Source organism: Lycorma delicatula, chromosome 3 (genome assembly GCF_047948215.1).
Source record: "Lycorma delicatula isolate Av1 chromosome 3, ASM4794821v1, whole genome shotgun sequence".
NCBI classification, from domain to species: domain Eukaryota; kingdom Metazoa; phylum Arthropoda; class Insecta; order Hemiptera; family Fulgoridae; genus Lycorma; species Lycorma delicatula.
The window spans coordinates 133,240,290-133,259,466 of NC_134457.1; the positions used below are offsets into that span (position 1 = coordinate 133,240,290).

Here is a 19,177-nt window from a genome sequence, read left to right on the forward strand (position 1 = left end):
TACTTTCGCTCACAATATTGGCTCATTTAATCGTTACGTTCCATTATCGAATATGAATTGCTTTCACCATACGTTGCTGCAAAGACGAAAAGTTTTTTCTTTGCAACATACAGAAATTCCTACACACTTTATAACCTAAAGCAATAAAATGTTCAAGTGAACATATCGATCGTTTTATGCTGACCTTGATTATCTAGTATTACAGTAATTAGCTCGTATTTTTTTAGTTAAGTTTTGGGAAAAAGTATTTAGCGTGGTTTATATTATTTAATATAAATAAAAAAATTTCCCATGTGTTACCAGAACACTGACAGTAAAATACAGTATAGCCAACTCGGATGTCATATTAGGTTATGCTGGAGGTCACGTGAATTTATTCTTCAGTAATGTGTTGTAGTTCACTAAATTACTCGATAGTTTGGCTCTCCTAGCCTATCCAACTCAAATTTTCAAAATTTGTTGATTTTTTCATTTGTATCCGAAATTTGGGTGCTGTAATTCTTGTCAAGTAATAATCAACATAAGTTAGTTAATTTTTGTGTAATGATTCAGCTACTATATGACTGTTGGCAAATTTGAAGTAATTACATTTTGTTATCCTAACCTATCAGTGAGAAATTTCAAAATGCTACAGAAAACAAGGAATATCTAAAAATGCCTGGTAAGTCGTATCTTGAACTTTAATATTTTTAATTTAATAATCACTAGTAAAACAGTTAATATCTAAAATGGATTTCCAACGGTTAACTTTAAGATTGCAATAAGATACTGTGTGTGGTGCTTCACCAGAAGTGGGCTATATAAATGAGCACGATTTCAAGAACTTATGAGGTTCTGTTGTGTGTTTGTCAGTTATAATATTCGCTATCGATTTTAATAATTTACCAATGAAATCTAGTTTGTTGTTAACAGGAAGATGTTGCTGTTTCTATTATTTTAACGTGATGACAGATTTATATTAAGTGGTGCTTAGTGTGTGAGCTATTCTTAAAACTCCAGTCATTTAGGTGATACATTATATTATATATTATATTAACTGCTTAGTTGTGAATGAGACATTGTATCTACAGTAAAATAAAAAGGTTGACTGAACCTGTTCTTATTCTGATATAACATGTTTTTTTCCTTAGTGTATTGAATACTGTTTACTCAGTGTATTGAACAGCATCATTTATTCTATGCTAGTTAAATTGTATATGATGTCAGTTAAAAGCAACTATTTGAGTTTATAAACTAGTACCATCATAAAAATGTTGGGACAATCAAAGGTTACCTTTCAAACTAAAATAATATTACACAGACTATGAGGAGATTCAGGATTTTAAATGATTGTTATTTGTAAATATTGTAGGAATAAGTATTCTGTTAAGATTTATTATTTGTAGCCCAAGGAGAAATTGTAAAAGTAGAATGTGGCTGTTTGCCTTTATGATTTAAATTATTGTTTTTTAACATATGTTAAAAATGACAAAATTTATCTTCATATAGGAAAGCTATGTAGTTCTATGTGAAGACAAATTTTGTAATTATTTATTAATACAAATGGAATCATATTAAGATTTAAAATGTTCTAAAGTGATTAAAGTGAATTAAGATTTAAACTATTGCTAAAAATTATTTATTTTTGCTTGTTTAGCTGGATAATCTGTAAGCATACTATTTACTCAGGAATGCCAGATAAAAAGTAAAATTAGTTTAAGTGCATTCTTTGTCCAGTGTTAAAACAACTAAAACATAAATTATTTTATTGTATAACTGCATAAATTTGAATTTTTTTGATTTATCATTTATAAATCATTTTGATTTTGTTAAGAAATTAAATGCACAGAATGTTATTGATATGTATCATAAGAAAATAATCAAGAGCAATGTGATGTGAAAATATTTATACTTTGTATGCTTTTAACATTTATTAGTCTGTAGTGTGATAATTATTGATCTTAAAGCATACTTCTTTTTGCTTTTTTTGTATTCAGTCGTTTGACTGGTTTGATGCAGCTCTCCAAGATTCCCTATCTATTGCCAGTCATTTTATTTCGGTATACTCCCTACATCCTACATCCCTAACAAGTTGTTTTACATATTCCAATTGTTGCCTCCCTGCACTGCACAGCTTTTCCCATCTACCTGTACCTCCAATATAAAAAAAAAACTATTCCAGAATGCCATAATGTGTGGCCTATAATGTCTATTCTTTTAACTATATTTTTCCAAGTGCTTGTTTCTTCATCAATTTGCTGCAACACCTCTTCATTTGAAACTTTATCCACCCATCTGATTTTTTACATTCTCGTATACCACCACAAAAGCTTTTAATCTTTTCTTCAGGCACTCTGATTGTCCCAGTTTCACTTCCATATAAAGCTATGCTCCAGACATATACTTTCAAAAATGTTTTTCTGATGTTTAAATTAATTTTTGATGTAAGCAAATTATATTTCTGACTGAAAGCCGACTTTTGCCTGTGCTGTTCGGCATTTCATATCGCTCCTGCTTTGTCCGTCTTTAGTAATTATACTTCCCAAATAACATAAGAAAGAAGCTGTAATAAAAAAGGTAGTCTGACAAAGACTCCCTTTTTTATTACAACTTCTTTCTCATGTTCTTTGATTATTACTGTTGCAGTTTGGTTTCTGTAAATGTTAGCAATAGTTCTTCTATCTCTATACTTTAATCCTAATTTTTTTCAAAATGCTGAAAATGTTATTACAGTCTGTGTTTTCAAATGCCTTTTCTAAGTCTACAAATGCCATATATGGTAGTTTGTTTTTTTTTTAATCTTTCTTCTACCATTAATCTGAGCGGTAAAATTGCTTTCCTTGTCCCTACACTTTTCCTTAAACCAAAAACACTTTTTTCAGTCTCCTCTCAGTTGTTCTGTATAGAATTCTAGTTAAAGTTTTTGATGCATGAGTAGCTAATTCTTCTGTATTCTTCACATTAATCTGTTTCTGCTTTCTTTGGTATCATGACAATAACACTTTTTGAAGTCTGATGGAACTTCCCCTTTTTCATTACACACCACCATTTATTACACCAGTTTGTATAATCTATAGTTTCTCGCCTGCACTGCGCAGTAATTCTGCAGGTATCCTGTCTATCCCAGTAGCCTTTCTGCCATTGAAATCTTTTAATGCTACATTAAATTCAGATCTCTGTATTGTATCTCACTTTTCATCTTCTTCCTCTTAACACCAGTCTCTAATTCTTTTCCTCTTTATAACTCTTCAATATATTCCACTAATCTATCAAACTTTTCTTTTGTGTTATAAATTGGTATACCATCTTTATTTAACATATTATTTGATTTTAATTTATGTACCACAAAATTCTCCTTAACTTCCCTGTAACTCTGTCTGTTTTACCAATGTTCATTTCCCTTTCCACTTCTGCACACTTTTCTTTAATCCACTCTTCTTTTGCTAGTTTGCACTTCCTGTTTATAGCATTTCTTAATTGTTGATAGTTCCTTTTAATTTCATCATCACTAGAATTCTTATATTTTCTATGTTCATCCATCAGTTGCAATACATCTTCCGATATCCAAGGTTTTCTACCGGTTCTCTTTGTTCCGCCTAAGTTAGCTTCTGCTGATTTAAGAATTTCCTTTTTAACATTCTCCCATTCTTCTTCTACCTTATCTTCTTTACTCAGACCTCTTGTGATGTCTTCCTCAACAATCTTCTTTACCTCCTCTTCCTCAAGCTTCTTTAAATTCTACCCATTCATCTGACACCTTTTCTTCAGGTTTTTAAACCCCAATCTACATTTCATTATCACTAAATTATAGTCGCTATCATCTGCTCCTGGATATGCTTTGCAATCGACGAGATCTGTTTAATCTTTAGTTGAACAAAGATTTCTAAATCTTTGTTTAACCATGATATAATCTATCTGATACTTTGCAGTATCACTTGGCTTTTTCCATGTGTATATACTTCTATTACGATTTTTAAAATGGTGTTGGCAATTAATAAATTATACTTCATGCAAAACTCTATAAGTCGGTCCCTTTCATTCCTTTTGCTCACCCCGTATTCACAATCCACCCACAATATTTCCTTCCTTACTTTTTCCGATGCTTGCTTTCCAGTCTCCAACTATTATTAGACTTCCATCCCCTTTTATGTGTTTAAAATTGCTTTGTCAATTTCTTTGTATATACTACCTCATCATCATCATTGGCACTTGTAGGCATATAGACGACATTAACAGTTGTTGTCGACTTAGGTTTTGATTTTATCCTCATTACAATGATTCTATTACTAAGCTTTTTAGAATACTCTTACTCTCTTCTCTACCTTCTTGTTCATTATGAAACCTACTCCTGCCTGCCCTTTATTTGATGCTGTGTTGGTTATTCTAAAATCACGTGACCAAAAGTCATTTTAATCTTCCCACTGAACCTCGCTAATAACAACTACTGAAAGAGCTGCTGCCCTCTTTCTGGAATCATTCCTTAGCCTGGCTCTCAACAGATATGGCTGCAATGTCGGTCCAGCACTATGTATCACTGAGCACTCAGGCCCCTTCACCGTCAGCAAGGTCTCATGATTTATAGAGGGAGTTTTTGACAAAAGATAAATTTTATATTAATTTCTAAGTTTCTATTATTTGTATAAAGTCATTTACAGTACATTGAAAATTGTTTCTATTTATGTAAAATCATTTTTAAAATCAGAATGATGAAGCATCATATACTTTTCAGTTTTGTTCAAAAGTATCAGTGTTTTTCTCAGACACTTCCCAAATTATATCTGTTTATGATCTATTATTAAAGACCAACAACATGCAGTTGTATATTGTTAAGTAAAATTATTGTGATAGTATGTTGATACTTCAGGTTCCTCCCAAATCCACTTTCATTAGTAACAGATATTCTATGCCAGGTTTACTAGGTTACATGATTTTGTTGTCTTCTGTGATTTAAATGTATGTGTTGCATGTCTACATCCCTTACAGTCAGATAATTCTAAAACAATTTATTTTTATAAAGCTTGTGTATTGTACAGCTTGTTACTATCCTTCTGTCTTTATAAACCTGGTCTTTGGACCATATAATAAAATTAGTGTGGAAGTGTGTTTTCTGTAACAGTTCTTTTGATTTCTTTACCATTTCTTTATTTCATGCATTTTTGATATGAACAGATTTATTTAAAGATTTGTTTTGGTTTAAATTTATATCTTACAAATTTTCTGAAAAAAAATTTTGTGAAATACTTCCATGGTTAGTTATAAAATGATATTCAGTTGTTTGTATTTTTTAGACAATTGTAACTTGTCTCATCATTTAGCTTTAAAAACAAGGTGTTCGAGATTGTAGTGTTTACCTTCTTCCTATCTCCACTAACTTTCCTCTCCTCTGGTGGGAAACTACACAAATTTTTAATACGTTTTGCCATTTCAAGAAATTTATCTTCTAGTTTCAGCCTTTCTCTTTGTTATTTTTAAAAAATTTAATCTATGGTAATGAATTTTATATGCAAACTGAAAATTTGTCAATGGCCACTTATCATCACCATTTGTGTCAGAAATTTATGCATAAAACTTTGGAGGTATTGTTACAACAATATTTGATATAATATACAAACACAATATTGTATTAAGAATTTGTTATTCAGGTGATCCAAATTATTCCCAATTCTAACATTAATTGACACCTCAAAAATTTTGTTAATTGAATTTCTATTTAAGTTAAAGTTCTCAGTTAAAGCTGTTTGTTATATCTGTAACAGTTTATTGAAATTCTTGAAAATAGAAAAAAAAGTAGTTTTATATAATAATTGATAGTGTTACCAGAAATTAGCATTTAATATTGTTCAGATTCCAAAGAAACTTGAAACAGTTTTAAAGTAAATACCTATTACTACTGTAGAATAAAGGTAGTATTCATAAGTCTACAAACTCAATATTGATAAGGACTTAATAGATTGACTTGTGTGATTCTGAAAATAGTGAAAGTATTTTCAATGAATGCCAGTTTTCCTACGTTAAATTTTACATAATGAAACTGATGACATGATGAAAGGAATAACTTTCAAACAGTGAGTTAGTACTGACAGGTTCAGCTCATTATGATCATTCCAAGTGATACATTTTTTCAGGCTTTGGTTGAAAAACTTTTAATGTGGAAAAATATCATATCATCTCAATCAAAACATTTGAAAGAACTCGAAGAAGATCTAATAAAAGATGTTTGTATTACCTCTGGTGACATTTTCTGAAAATGTTTAATTTTGACCCAAGATGAAATTCAAAGCTTTGTGCTTCTTCCCGTGGAAAAGATTCCTTTGATGATGTTGGTGTCATAATAAAAGAAAGCTGTAACTAAGGGAAGTCTGCAGCAGCCATACAGTGGCCAGATTCTAACAGTGGAAGACATGGACAAGTTTTGCAATACAGTATCTCTGGGATGATATTTTTTTGTTTTGACAGAAGATGTATGTATCATTTCAAACGGATTGAAGCTGGAGAAGAGATTTAATACTTAAGGAAAATTACACAACAATGTCTTATCATAGATGCATAAGCCCTATAGAAATGTGATATAAATTATATAGTGTTCATTGAATACCGAACTTTATTTATATACAAGTGTAATAATCTTTATTACAGAACACTGAAACCATAGCCTGCATTTATGTTGGTAAATTGTGGGTTGAAAATAGACAATACAAGTAGGGAAAAGATGACTTGTTAATACACTTCCTTCAACCACCGTTTCCAAGAACTTGATTGCAGTTCCCAAGATGGCAGAGTGTGTTAAGAAAATAAATACCTCTAGAATTCATTAGTTACACTATTGCTACCAGCTGTAATTCAACATCAACAAAAAAATAAAAAATAAAATACAGTTGTAGGACTTTCTCGGAACGCAGCTTTAGCTGTGTGATGGATGGAAATTTTCTGAATGTTAATATTCATATCTACATATGTGTTCAGTGTTGACCTCTAAATCATCTTATATCTCCAGAACTATTTGACCCGGACATTCAATTTTCAACTTAAAGGTCAAGGGGGTGAGGCTGTAGAGCAAGGTCACCCTCAGTCTCTCGAGATTTTGTCTTATTCTTCTTTGGCACATTTGTTTACAATTAAAAAAAATATTTCCAAAAAAATTACAAAATCCGCACCCAACTCCAAAAAATACTTTAAATAAATTATTGGCTAAGTGGGTATAATGTGTCATTTATAACCACATATCACGACAAGGAGTGCTAGTATAGCACTGACATACAGCTGCTGTGGTTGTTGTCTTTCTTTTTCTGTTTAGCCTTTGGAACCACTGTATGGTATTACGTCAGAGGATGAATGAGAATGGTATGTATGAATGTAAGTTGTAGTGTTGTACAGTCTCTGTACAAGAGCTGAAGTCGTTTGCTATGTTGTAACGACACAGGTGAGCAGTAGAATTAAATAAATGAATAATCTTTAAAGTGTAAAAAAAGTATTTAAAGTGGCTGTTAGTACCGCCACACCTGCATGAATGGAATACGGTATGCATTCGCGCTTTAGTTAGAACCATTGAATTAAATAAACAAAAAAATTATATTTAAATAAATTATAAATATTTTAAATTTAGTTGTGTGTGTAAGCCATTCATCAGAAAAATTCCGCATGGCAGGAAAGTCCTACAACTTTGTTGTCAGCTTTTTTTTCAGGAAGTAGTCTCATATGAAAACATGTATCCAAAAACAAAGTTGAAGATGAGTATTTCTTTCCAAAAATATTTAGTTCCAAATTTGAGATTTTGTGTTTTATAACTCAGATGTAATTTTTTGAGCAATTTTCTTCAGTCTAGGTCAAATTATGGTCTGGACATAAAATTATTATGTTTCAAGGAAATTAATGTGATTTTTGTTTGAATTTGATATCTTTAAAAACAAGGAAGGTTGTTTCAAAGATTTCATCCTTTCTTGATATAGCTGAAGCACAAAATTGGCTGCCATTTCTATACAAAATGGTTACTCAAAAAAATATGAAAAGAGATAAAGCAAAATAAGATCATTGTTTTCAGTTCTATAAACATGGTAAGACTGATAAAAAATAAATAATTGTATCATTATTTTTGAGTGATCTGAAGTGAATTGTTCCCTAAGTAATTTATCTGTTGTAATTAAAATATTATATTGAAAGAAGCAATTAGTTATACATGTGACAATCTTCTAAATATAGTTTATGTATTCTGATATAACTTATTTTACAAATAAAAGTGTATGTTACAAATAATTTTTTCAATTTGTTAAATTTTCTTAATTGATTTTGTACTGACTATTGCATAGAAATATTGTACTCTACATGGAAGTAAAAACTATGATTTTCTCCCATTAAGATGTTAATATTTTTCTATTGAGATTATTCATATTTTTTTATTTCTTAAAGTAGTTACGGATATTTTTTGTTGGGGGAACACAACAAACGGAGAGCTAGGTCTTGGTGGAATTGAAGACCAGCATATACTTGCTCCAAGAGAACTAAAACTTGACGTTGGTGAAATTATTCAAGTTGAATATGGTAAGTCTTTCTTTCAAAATGTTTTAATTCTTGATTTTTGCTGACGTAGTTGTAAAATAGCCTGATGGTTCTTCCTCCGACAGGGGTCTTACTTTTTAAGACTTAAGGGGGTTGACATCCCCACAGCCCTAGCCTCTGCAGCTCTTCTTCCCATTAAACACAGAGCTGCAGAACACTTTATAGTACACACATACACTACACAAATTACAACATACATCCTTACAGAACTACACTACAACACCTTACACTATTTCTTCTAACACTTATACTGTTGCGACACCTTATGAAACACAACCATAATCCAAGGTGGAAACTATCTTGCTGAAGGGCTCTATGTAGTGAGTCTCAAATGATGCCCTCTGGGCACCAGGGTGAACCCAGTTATATGAAGCCTCTGCTCTATTACATGTGCGCTCTGCTGGAGTGATCCGTTGTATCGTTGGTACGTGTGGGAACCATATGTCTGTCCCATTAAATATTTCTTCACTGGTTGTTGGTCCACTTGAAAAAGTGTGTGTGATGATAATTAAGCAAGGGATAAAACAAAGACTGCTATACTATCAATAATACGGTTTATTGTAGTGAAGTGTAAGGAGAAAGGTAAATCATTCACAAGTGTTTCACCTTCTTAATACACAAGTATGTTGTTGCAGAGTGTGGCACTGTGAAATCAATTAAAAAACTTAGAAGTGGTGCCCTGTTGATTGAGGTGACTGATTACAAAGTGTGTCAGAAGCTACTAGCCTTTGGTTCATAGGGAAGGACGAAGTGATGGAATCACATAATACTTTAATTTCTAGTAAGGGTCTAGTAAGGGTCATCTTCTGCTGTGATGTGGCTGGCATTGAACTATCAGAGATATCAGAGGAACTGTCCCTGCAGTCAGTCACTTCTGTTCAGAGGATGGTGAGGAAGGAGAGTGAAAAGAATCTTTAAACTAAATAAAACAAAGTTTTCTTATTGTTACCTATAGGAAACTGATCAGAAATGTTAACTAGAAGCTTTCCTTATGTGTTAGTTTTTAATGAAATTGGAAGTTGCTATTGCACAGCTGTTTGTGATAAGAAATTGCCTCTTCAGCTAATTCAAGTAAAGTTAGCAGATGAGGCAATTGATAATTGGCACAGTTATCATAGTAAACAAAAATACTATGATAACATGTTTGATAAATCTAAAGGAAATTCTAAAAAGGAGTGGGAAGTAATTAATTCCTTAACCGGTCAAAAAAGAAAAGATAAAGCTATTGAAATAATGGAAATAATAAAAATATCTCTGAACCATTTCAAGTAGCTAACATATTTAACGATTATTTAATAAATTTTGTAAGTGACTTACGTAAACAATTAAATGAAAGTTGTAATGATACAAATAATGATCTGACAAATATAAAATGTGAAGTGTCATCAATGTTCGTTGAGCCTGTCCTTAATGCTGATTGAAAATATTATCAAAAATCTCAAAAACAATAAATCCCCTGGTATTGATGGAATAAGCTCAAAAATTGTTAAATTAGTGGTAGATCATATATCACATGTCTTAACCTTTCTTGTAAATATAAGCCTCCAATCTGGAAAATTCCCGGACGCTTTAAAAAAAGCAGTAGTAATACCTGCCTTTAAAAAAGCAGATAAAAGCTCTGTTACTCAATATGGACCAATATCTCTACTCTATCTTCTCTAAAATCTATGAGAAATGTATGAAGAACAGATTAATATCAATAAAACTTCTTTTTTTAGTAAAAACCAATATGGATTCATGGCTGGGAGCAATACTGAAAAGGCGCTCTTAAATTTTACAACCCAGGTATTTCAGGGCATAAATGATAACAAATGTGTGAGCGGTCTATTTTTAGACATAACAAAAGCTTTTGATTGTGTAGACCACAATATCCTCCTACGCATTCTGTGGATGAGTGGTATTAGAGGTGTTTCATTTGATTGGTTTGAGAGCTATCTGATCGTGAGAATAAAAGGGTGTTTAAGTAACTTTGCTGGGGTATAATATGGAGTCCCACAAGGATCCGTATTGGGAGCCGTACTATTCATAATATATGTAAATAGTGTCTGTTCGGCCCCGCTTAAAGGTAATGTATATGCGTTTGCAGATGATACTGCCTTGTGTTATGTCCGCAACACCTGGATAGAAGTGGCTGAGGACATGCAATCAGATTTGGATGCACTGCGGTTATGCTTTTCAAATCATTATCTGATCGACTAGACTATGGCATCAGCTGTTGGGGAGGAACTTATCTTACAAATTTAGATTCCATAATCAAAATCCAAAAAAGATTCGTTAGAATGATAAGTAAAAAAAGAACTACGGATCATTCTTTGCCAATATTTAGGGAATTATCTGTATTACCGCTACGTTATTTATATGTTTATAAAGTAATGAAAATTTTCTTTATCAGAAGTGGTCATAGAGATAGTATGATAACAGAGTATGAACTTAGAAGTAAAAGGAATGTATATGTCCCCAGAGCAAATAAAACGAGTTATATGAAGTTCTTTTCAAGCACTGCTCCTAGATTGTATAACATACTTCCTAATCATATAAAGACCAGTAGGAACCTAAACACTTTCTTAAAGTTATTAAGACGATGGCTAATTAATATTGATGACGCTGAAAGTATGTTCCATGTAATTACATGATTTATGATTATATATATGATTAATTATAATGCTTTATACTATTGGTCCTAACATATTAATAGATTTTTTACATATATAACTTAAAGGGTAGCACTGGATGAAAGGTTTATTAGTAAACATAAATATTTGACGACGATTGATCTTCTCTGTACATAACTGCAGAAAAGATAAGTTTCCACCAGAGTAAATCATGTATTGAACCGAAACTAATCCTCCTATATAAGATAAAACTGTTTACTTTTCCCCTTACTCTAACTAAAAAGATGTAATAGAAAAGGGATGGTGCCACAAAACGGGCAAGACCCTTGTGGACACCTAATGTTTCATCTATTACAAATAATATAAATTAAGTATAATTAAGTTAAGTAATAAATATTAAATTGTATTATAAAACAATGTTAAATTAAGTATGATCAAGTTAAGTAATATTATAATTAGTATTAGGATTACTCCATTAATTATTAATTCTGTAAAAGTGAAAAAGTTTCAGTCTCAAAATGTTTTTGTATATTTTTATGTGTAAAAAGAAGAAAGACTAAGTTAATATAACGTAAAATAAAAACTGAAACCATAAAAAAACTGTAAACTATTTTGTTTATTAAAAATTATTTTTTTATTGTAATGCTTAGTGTTTGTGTTCATTATTTTTGTTAAGTAATTTCACAGAAATCTTAGCTTCATCAGAAGAGTTCTATTTTATTTATTTATTTTTTTGTCTTCAGTCATTTGACTGGTTTGATGCAGCTCTCCAAGATTCCCTATCTAGTGCTAGTTGTTTCATTTCAGTATACCCTCTACATCCTACATCCCTAACAATTTGTTTTACATATTCCAAATGTGGCGTGCCTACACAATTTTTCCCTTCTACCTGTCCTTCCAATATTAAAGTGACTATTCCAGGATGCCTTAGTATGTGGCCTAACTACATTTTTCCAAATGCTTCTTTCTTCATCACTTTGCCTCAAAACTTCTTCATTTGTCACTTTATCCACCCATATGATTTTTAACATTTTCCTATAGCACCACATTTCAAAAGCTTCTAATCTTTTCTTTTCAGGTGCTCCGATCGTCCAAGTTCCACTTCCAGATAAAGCTATGCTCCAAACTTATATTTTCAAAAGTGTTTTTCTGTATATAATTTAATTTTTGATGTAAAAAACAATATATATGACTTAAGGCTCATTTCTCCTGTGCTATTTGGCATTTTACATCACACCTTTTTTGCCCTCTTTTTTCCGCCTAAGTTTGCTTCTGCTGATTTAAGAATTTCCTTTTTAACATTCTCCCATTCTTCTTCTACATTTACTACCTTATCTTTTTTACTCAGACCTCTTGCGATGTCCTCCTCAAAAATCTTCCTTACCTCCTCTTCCTCAAGCTTCTCTAAATTCCACCGATTCATCTGACACCTTTTCTTCAGGTTTTTAAACCCCAATCTACATTTCATTATCACCAAATTATGGTCGCTATCAATGTCTGCTCCAGGGTAAGTTTTGCAGTCTGATTTCTAAATCTTTGTTTAACTATGATATAATCTATCTGATACCTTGCAGTATCGCCTGGCTTTTTCCAAGTGTATATTCTTCTATTATGATTTTTAAATTGGGTGTTGGCAATTACTAAATTATATTTCATGCAAAACTCTATTAGTCGGTCCCCTCTTTCATTCCTTTTGCCCAGCCCATATTCACCCACTATATTTCCTTCTTTGCCTTTTCCAATGCTTGCATTCCAATCTCCAACTATTATTAAATTTTCATCTCCTTTTACGTGTTTAATTGCTTCATCAATTTTATTTATAGTGTTTCTAAAATAGTGGACTGGCTACACTTTTTAGATTCTATTTGTAAAACTTAACAAAAAATATGCATAGGAAAAATGGCAATCTCTCCTTCGTTTTCCCCCTGTCTGCTATTTTGTTATTTTTATATAAAATTTATATCCCAAGTTCAGATAGATGAATCACATTATATTTGGTAAGCGTCTTGGTAATAAAGTTTTAAAATTAGCAAAAAATCAGGACTTAAATACCTTTGAAAATTACAAATTGGTGGCTGTGCTTATTTTTAATTTTGTTATATCTACATAAATATTAGTTTTATCAAAATTTATGTTATTTGCTTAAATATTAAGCCTTTTATTTTGAACAAAATGACATTTTATTTTTAAATCGGTTAACAAGTGTAGTCAAGTTATGGAAGAAATTGATCTTATAATTTTGTGTCATAATTATGTTTATTATTGTGAGAAAGTTATTAATTACTTAAGGTGATACTAATTTACATACTAGAATTAACAATAAATAAAAACAATTAATGTCTCATCGAATTGAACGTAAAGTGGAGGACATGAAAACACACATAATTACAACATAAATTTTCTGCCATAACTCAGCTATTTGTGAATCATTTTTCAAAAATAAAATGTCATTTTGTTCAAAATAAAAGGCTTAATATTTTATTAAGTAACATAAATTTTGATAATTTATGTAGATTAACAGATTGAAAACTAAATATGGCCACCATTTTGTAATTTGTGAAGGTATTTAAGACCTGATTTTTTTGATAATTTTAAAACTTTATTACCAAGATGCTTACCAAATATTAATGTGATTCATTAATCCAAATTTGAGATATAAAATTTTTATATAAAAATAACAAAATGGTGGACAGGGGAAGAACGAAGAAGATATTGCCATTTTTCTTAAGGATATTTCTTGTTTAGTTTTACAAGTAGAATCCAAAGAAGTATAGCCAGTCCACCATTTAGGAATATTTGGTATATAAAACATATTAAATCTAGTAATTATGTGTACCACCATCTGTCATTTTGAAAAAAAATAATTTTTTGTTTTTTATATTTTTAAATATTTTTTTTAGAGTTATTCAATGCTGGGTAGTAAACAGTAAATTTCTATGTATTTTAGTACTTTAAGTTACATTTTTAATCACTTTTCATGGAAAAAAGAAGTAAAGCAAATGATAATTGATAAAGCAATGATCTTTAAGAAATTACTTAACAAAGATTTTATTTATACTGTTATTGTTTGGACATATTGGAAATTATGTAATCTGTACATTAAAAAAATAAGTGTCCTAATGTATAGTTTTATTCTAATGAACCCTTAACCTAACATTCCCCATGTTTTGTAGTTTCTCAATGTATCTTACAACACTTTTTTCAGAATTAGATTCTGTACCAGCTTTTACTAAAAGTTTTATATGTTTATTACCCACTTAACAATGTTATTGTACATCCAACATAAAAAAACCAGGTTTTTTACCCCAGGTTTCTCAAAAATTATTGAAGGTACAGTTTTGGGACATTTTATTAAATTTTGCAATAAACATAAGAAATCACTAATTTGATCCCTTAATTAATTTCCTACAAATTTTAATAAGATCTTATTTCACTTGGGTAGTTGAAATCCTAGAAAAATCTTTCACTAGCTGTAACTCACAAATCAAGCATTTTAGGACATATGTTTATTTTCATGAGTAGAATAGATTATGAAATTCCTGGGAGAACTTCATGATACACTCTGTATATATGTACATATTTGTGGCTCTGTAACTTTAAATAGTTGTACTAATTTAAAAAAAATAATAATTATCATAATTATATGTTTTGTATTTGAAAAAAGAAAACACAAATCCCATACTGCAGACATCTGTTCGTAAAATTGAAAAAGCAGAGTGTTATTGTTATAAAATAAAGCATTTGTGAAGAAAATTAAAAAAATATATATATAGGAATTTGTTATTTTTTCATGTGAATCTAATAATTGTAAAATATTAAAAAGTTTAGTTGAAATAAGTAAAATAAATTTATACATCATTTAACATTTTTTATTTTATTGTCCATGATAGATTGATGATTGGAGTGGAGAATTGTTAATTTTTTTAATGAAATTTGTATCGGATCTAAGTAACAAATTTTTTTTTATTACACTTTTTTATTTAGGAAAAACACTTTTCAATTTAAATATTAAAATCCATCCTATTATTCTCAAAACCATTGTGTATCACTGGAGGTCAAATTTTCATTGAATACTGAGGTTCCAGCTAACTTTCAGTACATTTTTTTTTAGTTAGGAAGATAGATATTTTGGTTGTAGTTAATTAAAAAAGGTTTTAGATTTGAATTTTATTTGCTATAGTAGTATTTTTATGTCTCTTAATGTTAAGTTTTGAGATGTGGTCGTTTTTTTATATAAATGCAGCATTAACAATTTTATATGTTTTTGATTTGTGTTTCTAAAATGGTTGACATGTATATATTATGTGTGTTTTATTATTTTACACAATGTGAATTGTTTTAAACTTTGTTTCTTATTATTTTGTTGTTTGTTATTTTTCAGTTGCTTGTGGGAAGTTTCATTCCTTATTATTATCACAGAATGGAGCTATATTTTCATGTGGAAGTAATGATTTTGGGCAGTTAGGTCATGACAGAGCTAGAAAAAGATTTGGTAATTATTTTGTTAAATTATTATGTAATTATATTTATTTTATTAAATATTATATATTATAAATATTTTAATTTTTGTGGTAGATAAAATTTCACTTATTTATTTGGTGAATATATTCACCTGATTTGGGGTGAATAAATAAATCTAACTAGGATGGAGTCATCTACTTTTATTAATTTTCTCTGGCAGAAAGGTGTAATTTCTATGACCTTCATCAACCAGTTCATGTGACTAAATAAGTTTTTAAGTACAGACAGCTTATAATAAATTATTTGGGGAAACTGATATCACCTCTCATTAAATTATAGTGGGAGAACCTAACTCTGCACTTGATCCTGATGGACATTAGGTTCAGAAATACTCATACTTAAAAACAGAAATACATTTTCTGTTAATAAAATTTCACACATATTTTCTAACCAACAGCATAAAAAATAAATTAACATGAAATATTTTGTTCTGTAAATTACAGTTTAATTTCATCTTAATTATTAAACCATTCTTTGAGATTATTTTACTAAGTTGGGTTCTATTAGGTAAAATTAAAATCCCTAGTTAATCCGAGCTGTCGTATGGACATATTTAATGAAAATTGCTTGTGTATGTAAAGTATTTAATGATAGTTTGATTATATTAGAAATGGATTTCAATAGTTAAGTGCGACAGATTAATCATTTTTATATAGAATTTATTTGTGGGAGGAATAGTTTATTTGTAGCATCTGTTTTAGCTGTGGTAATTTTATAGACAAAGGGGTCACCTTCTTGTAGTTTTCTTGAAGAGCATGATTTTATCTTGGTTGAACAGTAGGTCACCAGGTAATGATTACCTTGAGAGCTTTCCTTACATTGGTGAGAGTATTGTGGGGACCTTATTTGGCATAATTTAAATTTTTAAATTAAATAATTATAATTTTGAAATTAATGGTAGGGTCATTCAATAAATTCTCAGACAAATACTGGAGGGAAAACTTGTCTGACTAGTTGATTGCATAATCAACATTAGTGTGATCCTGTGCTGCACTGTGAGTCTGCAGTTCATGTATGTTTTGTTTATTTTCAATATGCATGACGATGTGGACATGCCATTGTCAGATTGGAACTTAAAAGAGTAGCATGCAGGTATTATACATTTTTAGTTATTAAGCATAAAACCTGTTAATATTTATGAATGGTATGATCAAGGCAAGTTTTTACATGGTGATAGACAGATTTAAAAGTGGTCAAAAAAGTGTTGTTGAAGCATGTTCTGGATAGCCTGTAGAGGTTTCAAGAACAATTTTGAAAAAAAATTGAAAAAATGATTTTCAACAATCATCAAGTTATTATAGAAGAAATAGTGCAGTAATATAAAGAAGATATAAGGAAATATAATTTTTAGTGTTGGTATGATGCATAAGATTATTCCTGATGGCTTTTAATTTATTGAGTAGTGATACTGACAGAAAAGCTCAAAAATCAAGATTATAGGTCTGTACACAACTGAAATCTCAATATGATCATGATTGCAAGGCATTTCTTAGTCAAATAGTTTTGAAACATGAGACTGGAATACAACTCATCAACAATATTCAAATAAATATTACCAGCCCTGAAAAAGTAATAGCACATATCACTAAACGCATTACTTTTTAATAAATCCCAGACTAGAGCTTCGGTAGTTGTTATGGCATCAAATTTATATCTTAGAAATTTGTTACAGAATGATTTAGTAATACTTTCAACAGCAGATGTACTGAGGATTAAATAGTGCACTTGACATATGATGGTCATTCAATTAGTAAATAGACTGATGTTTAGATTTAATTCTAAGTATGTACAGATTTTAATATTTACATTATTTTCAACATAATTAGCTTCTTTCACAAACTTTCATTTGTGAGCTTTTGTATCCCGTCAGTAAAGAATCCGTTGGGGTCGACTTTGGAATCATGTTTGCTTCACTTCTTCATTACCTTGAAATTATCTCCCATGTAAAGTAGATTTTAATGGACCAAAAAGATGGTAGTTTGTTGATGCCACATCAGGACTGTATATTGAATGTAATAAGTTATATTAAATCAAAAAAATAATTAAAAAATATTTTAAGTACAAAACGTGCATCCTGAAATTGCTTTTTTAGAAAGTTATAAATAAATTTAGTTCTAGGAGCAAGCAACTGCCCTTGAACAATAGTTTGTTCACTGCAGATAATTTTATGGTGAAAATGTTGTAAATAAGTAAAAAGGTTATAAAAAATATACTATTTTTTTATTCTCCAGTTCCCCCTGCTTTATTCTACATTACACTTGAGGAACTGAAATTCTTATTAAGTAGGCTTAAAGCTGGTAAGGCCAATCCCTAATGGATGTTTTAAGCATCTTTTTGGTAACTGGCAGCTTTAGTTTGTTTATGCAATAGAATTCTAATCAGTGAAAAAATCCCGGCCACATAGCCTAAGTCCATACTTACTAAGATCTGCAAAAAAAGGAGATAAGGTTTTACTTGGATAATTACTGCCCCACTTCATTATGTTGTGTAGTAGAAAATTTTACCCAAATAAAATGAAGTGCTTGAAGATTGGATAATGTTGTTAAAGCTCAATGCTGTTTAGGAAACTACACTACTGTCTTGGTAGTATGTTTATTTTGAATAATATTATCCTGTTGAATCTTAATTACTCTAAAGATACTGATCTTTTTACGAGAGGTTATCTCTAAAGTAAAGACCGTTTCATTGTAAAAAATTTATTCTGAAAACTTTATAAATATTTTTTATTTCTCTTAAACTGTACACCTTATACTACTTCTCCATATAATTGCCACATGAATTAAGATATTTATTGTAGCGATACAGCAACTTCAATATATTGTTGTATTTTTCTGTTGCCAATCCATTTAGCTACTGATAAACAGCATTTTTAAGTTCATTGTCACCTGTGAATTGTTTACCACTTAGAAATTCTTTTAATTTCCCAAACATTAATCAGAAGTAGCTAAGCAGGACTATATGGTGGACGATCATAAATTTCCTATCCAAATGTTCTCAGTAAATCACATGTCGGACTCACAACATGTGGATGTATATTATCGTATAGCAGGATGATGTCATTGGTCAGCCGCCCACATTGTCGATCTTGAATCATGCACTGTAACTTACATAGAGTCATTCAACGTGGCATGAAATCAATCAGCAGTGTGCCAAACCGATCTCAAAAGACTGGCCATCAGTTTGCATCTAAATGACTGTGGCTTGGCCTTTGGTTGGTGGTTGAGGATGACATCATTCACTTGACTGCCATTTTCTTTCTGGCGTGTAATATGAAATCCATATTTCATCGCTGGTAACAATTGGATTAAGGAACTTATCACCTTTTGTGTAGCGCATCAGAAATTCTAAAGCAGGTTCCATTTGGATTTTTTTGTGACATTCCGTTAAGACGTTTGGCACCCAATGTGCACAAACCTTTTTGAAGCCTAAATGGTCATGAACAATGCGACCAGTAACAGCTCTTGAAACATCAGGAAAAAGAAGGGCCGGGTTGGAAATCATTGAGCGACAAT

At 30.5% G+C, this 19,177-nt stretch overlaps 1 protein-coding gene across 4 annotated transcripts in view; it reads left to right on the forward strand.

The window, feature by feature from the left end:
* Herc4 (HECT and RLD domain containing E3 ubiquitin ligase 4) overlaps nucleotides 1–19,177 on the forward strand; it is a 106,036-nt gene continuing 86,859 nt past the window's right edge. Inside the window, exons 1-3 of one of the 4 annotated variants that reach the window (XM_075360588.1) lie at nucleotides 1–661; nucleotides 8,383–8,514; nucleotides 15,526–15,636. In XM_075360588.1, coding sequence (XP_075216703.1) covers nucleotides 655–661; nucleotides 8,383–8,514; nucleotides 15,526–15,636 — 250 coding nt within the window. In that variant the 5' untranslated portion in view covers nucleotides 1–654. The remainder of the gene's footprint in view (nucleotides 662–8,382; nucleotides 8,515–15,525; nucleotides 15,637–19,177) is intronic. The other 3 variants (XM_075360589.1, XM_075360587.1, XM_075360590.1) reach the window with 3 other exon arrangements.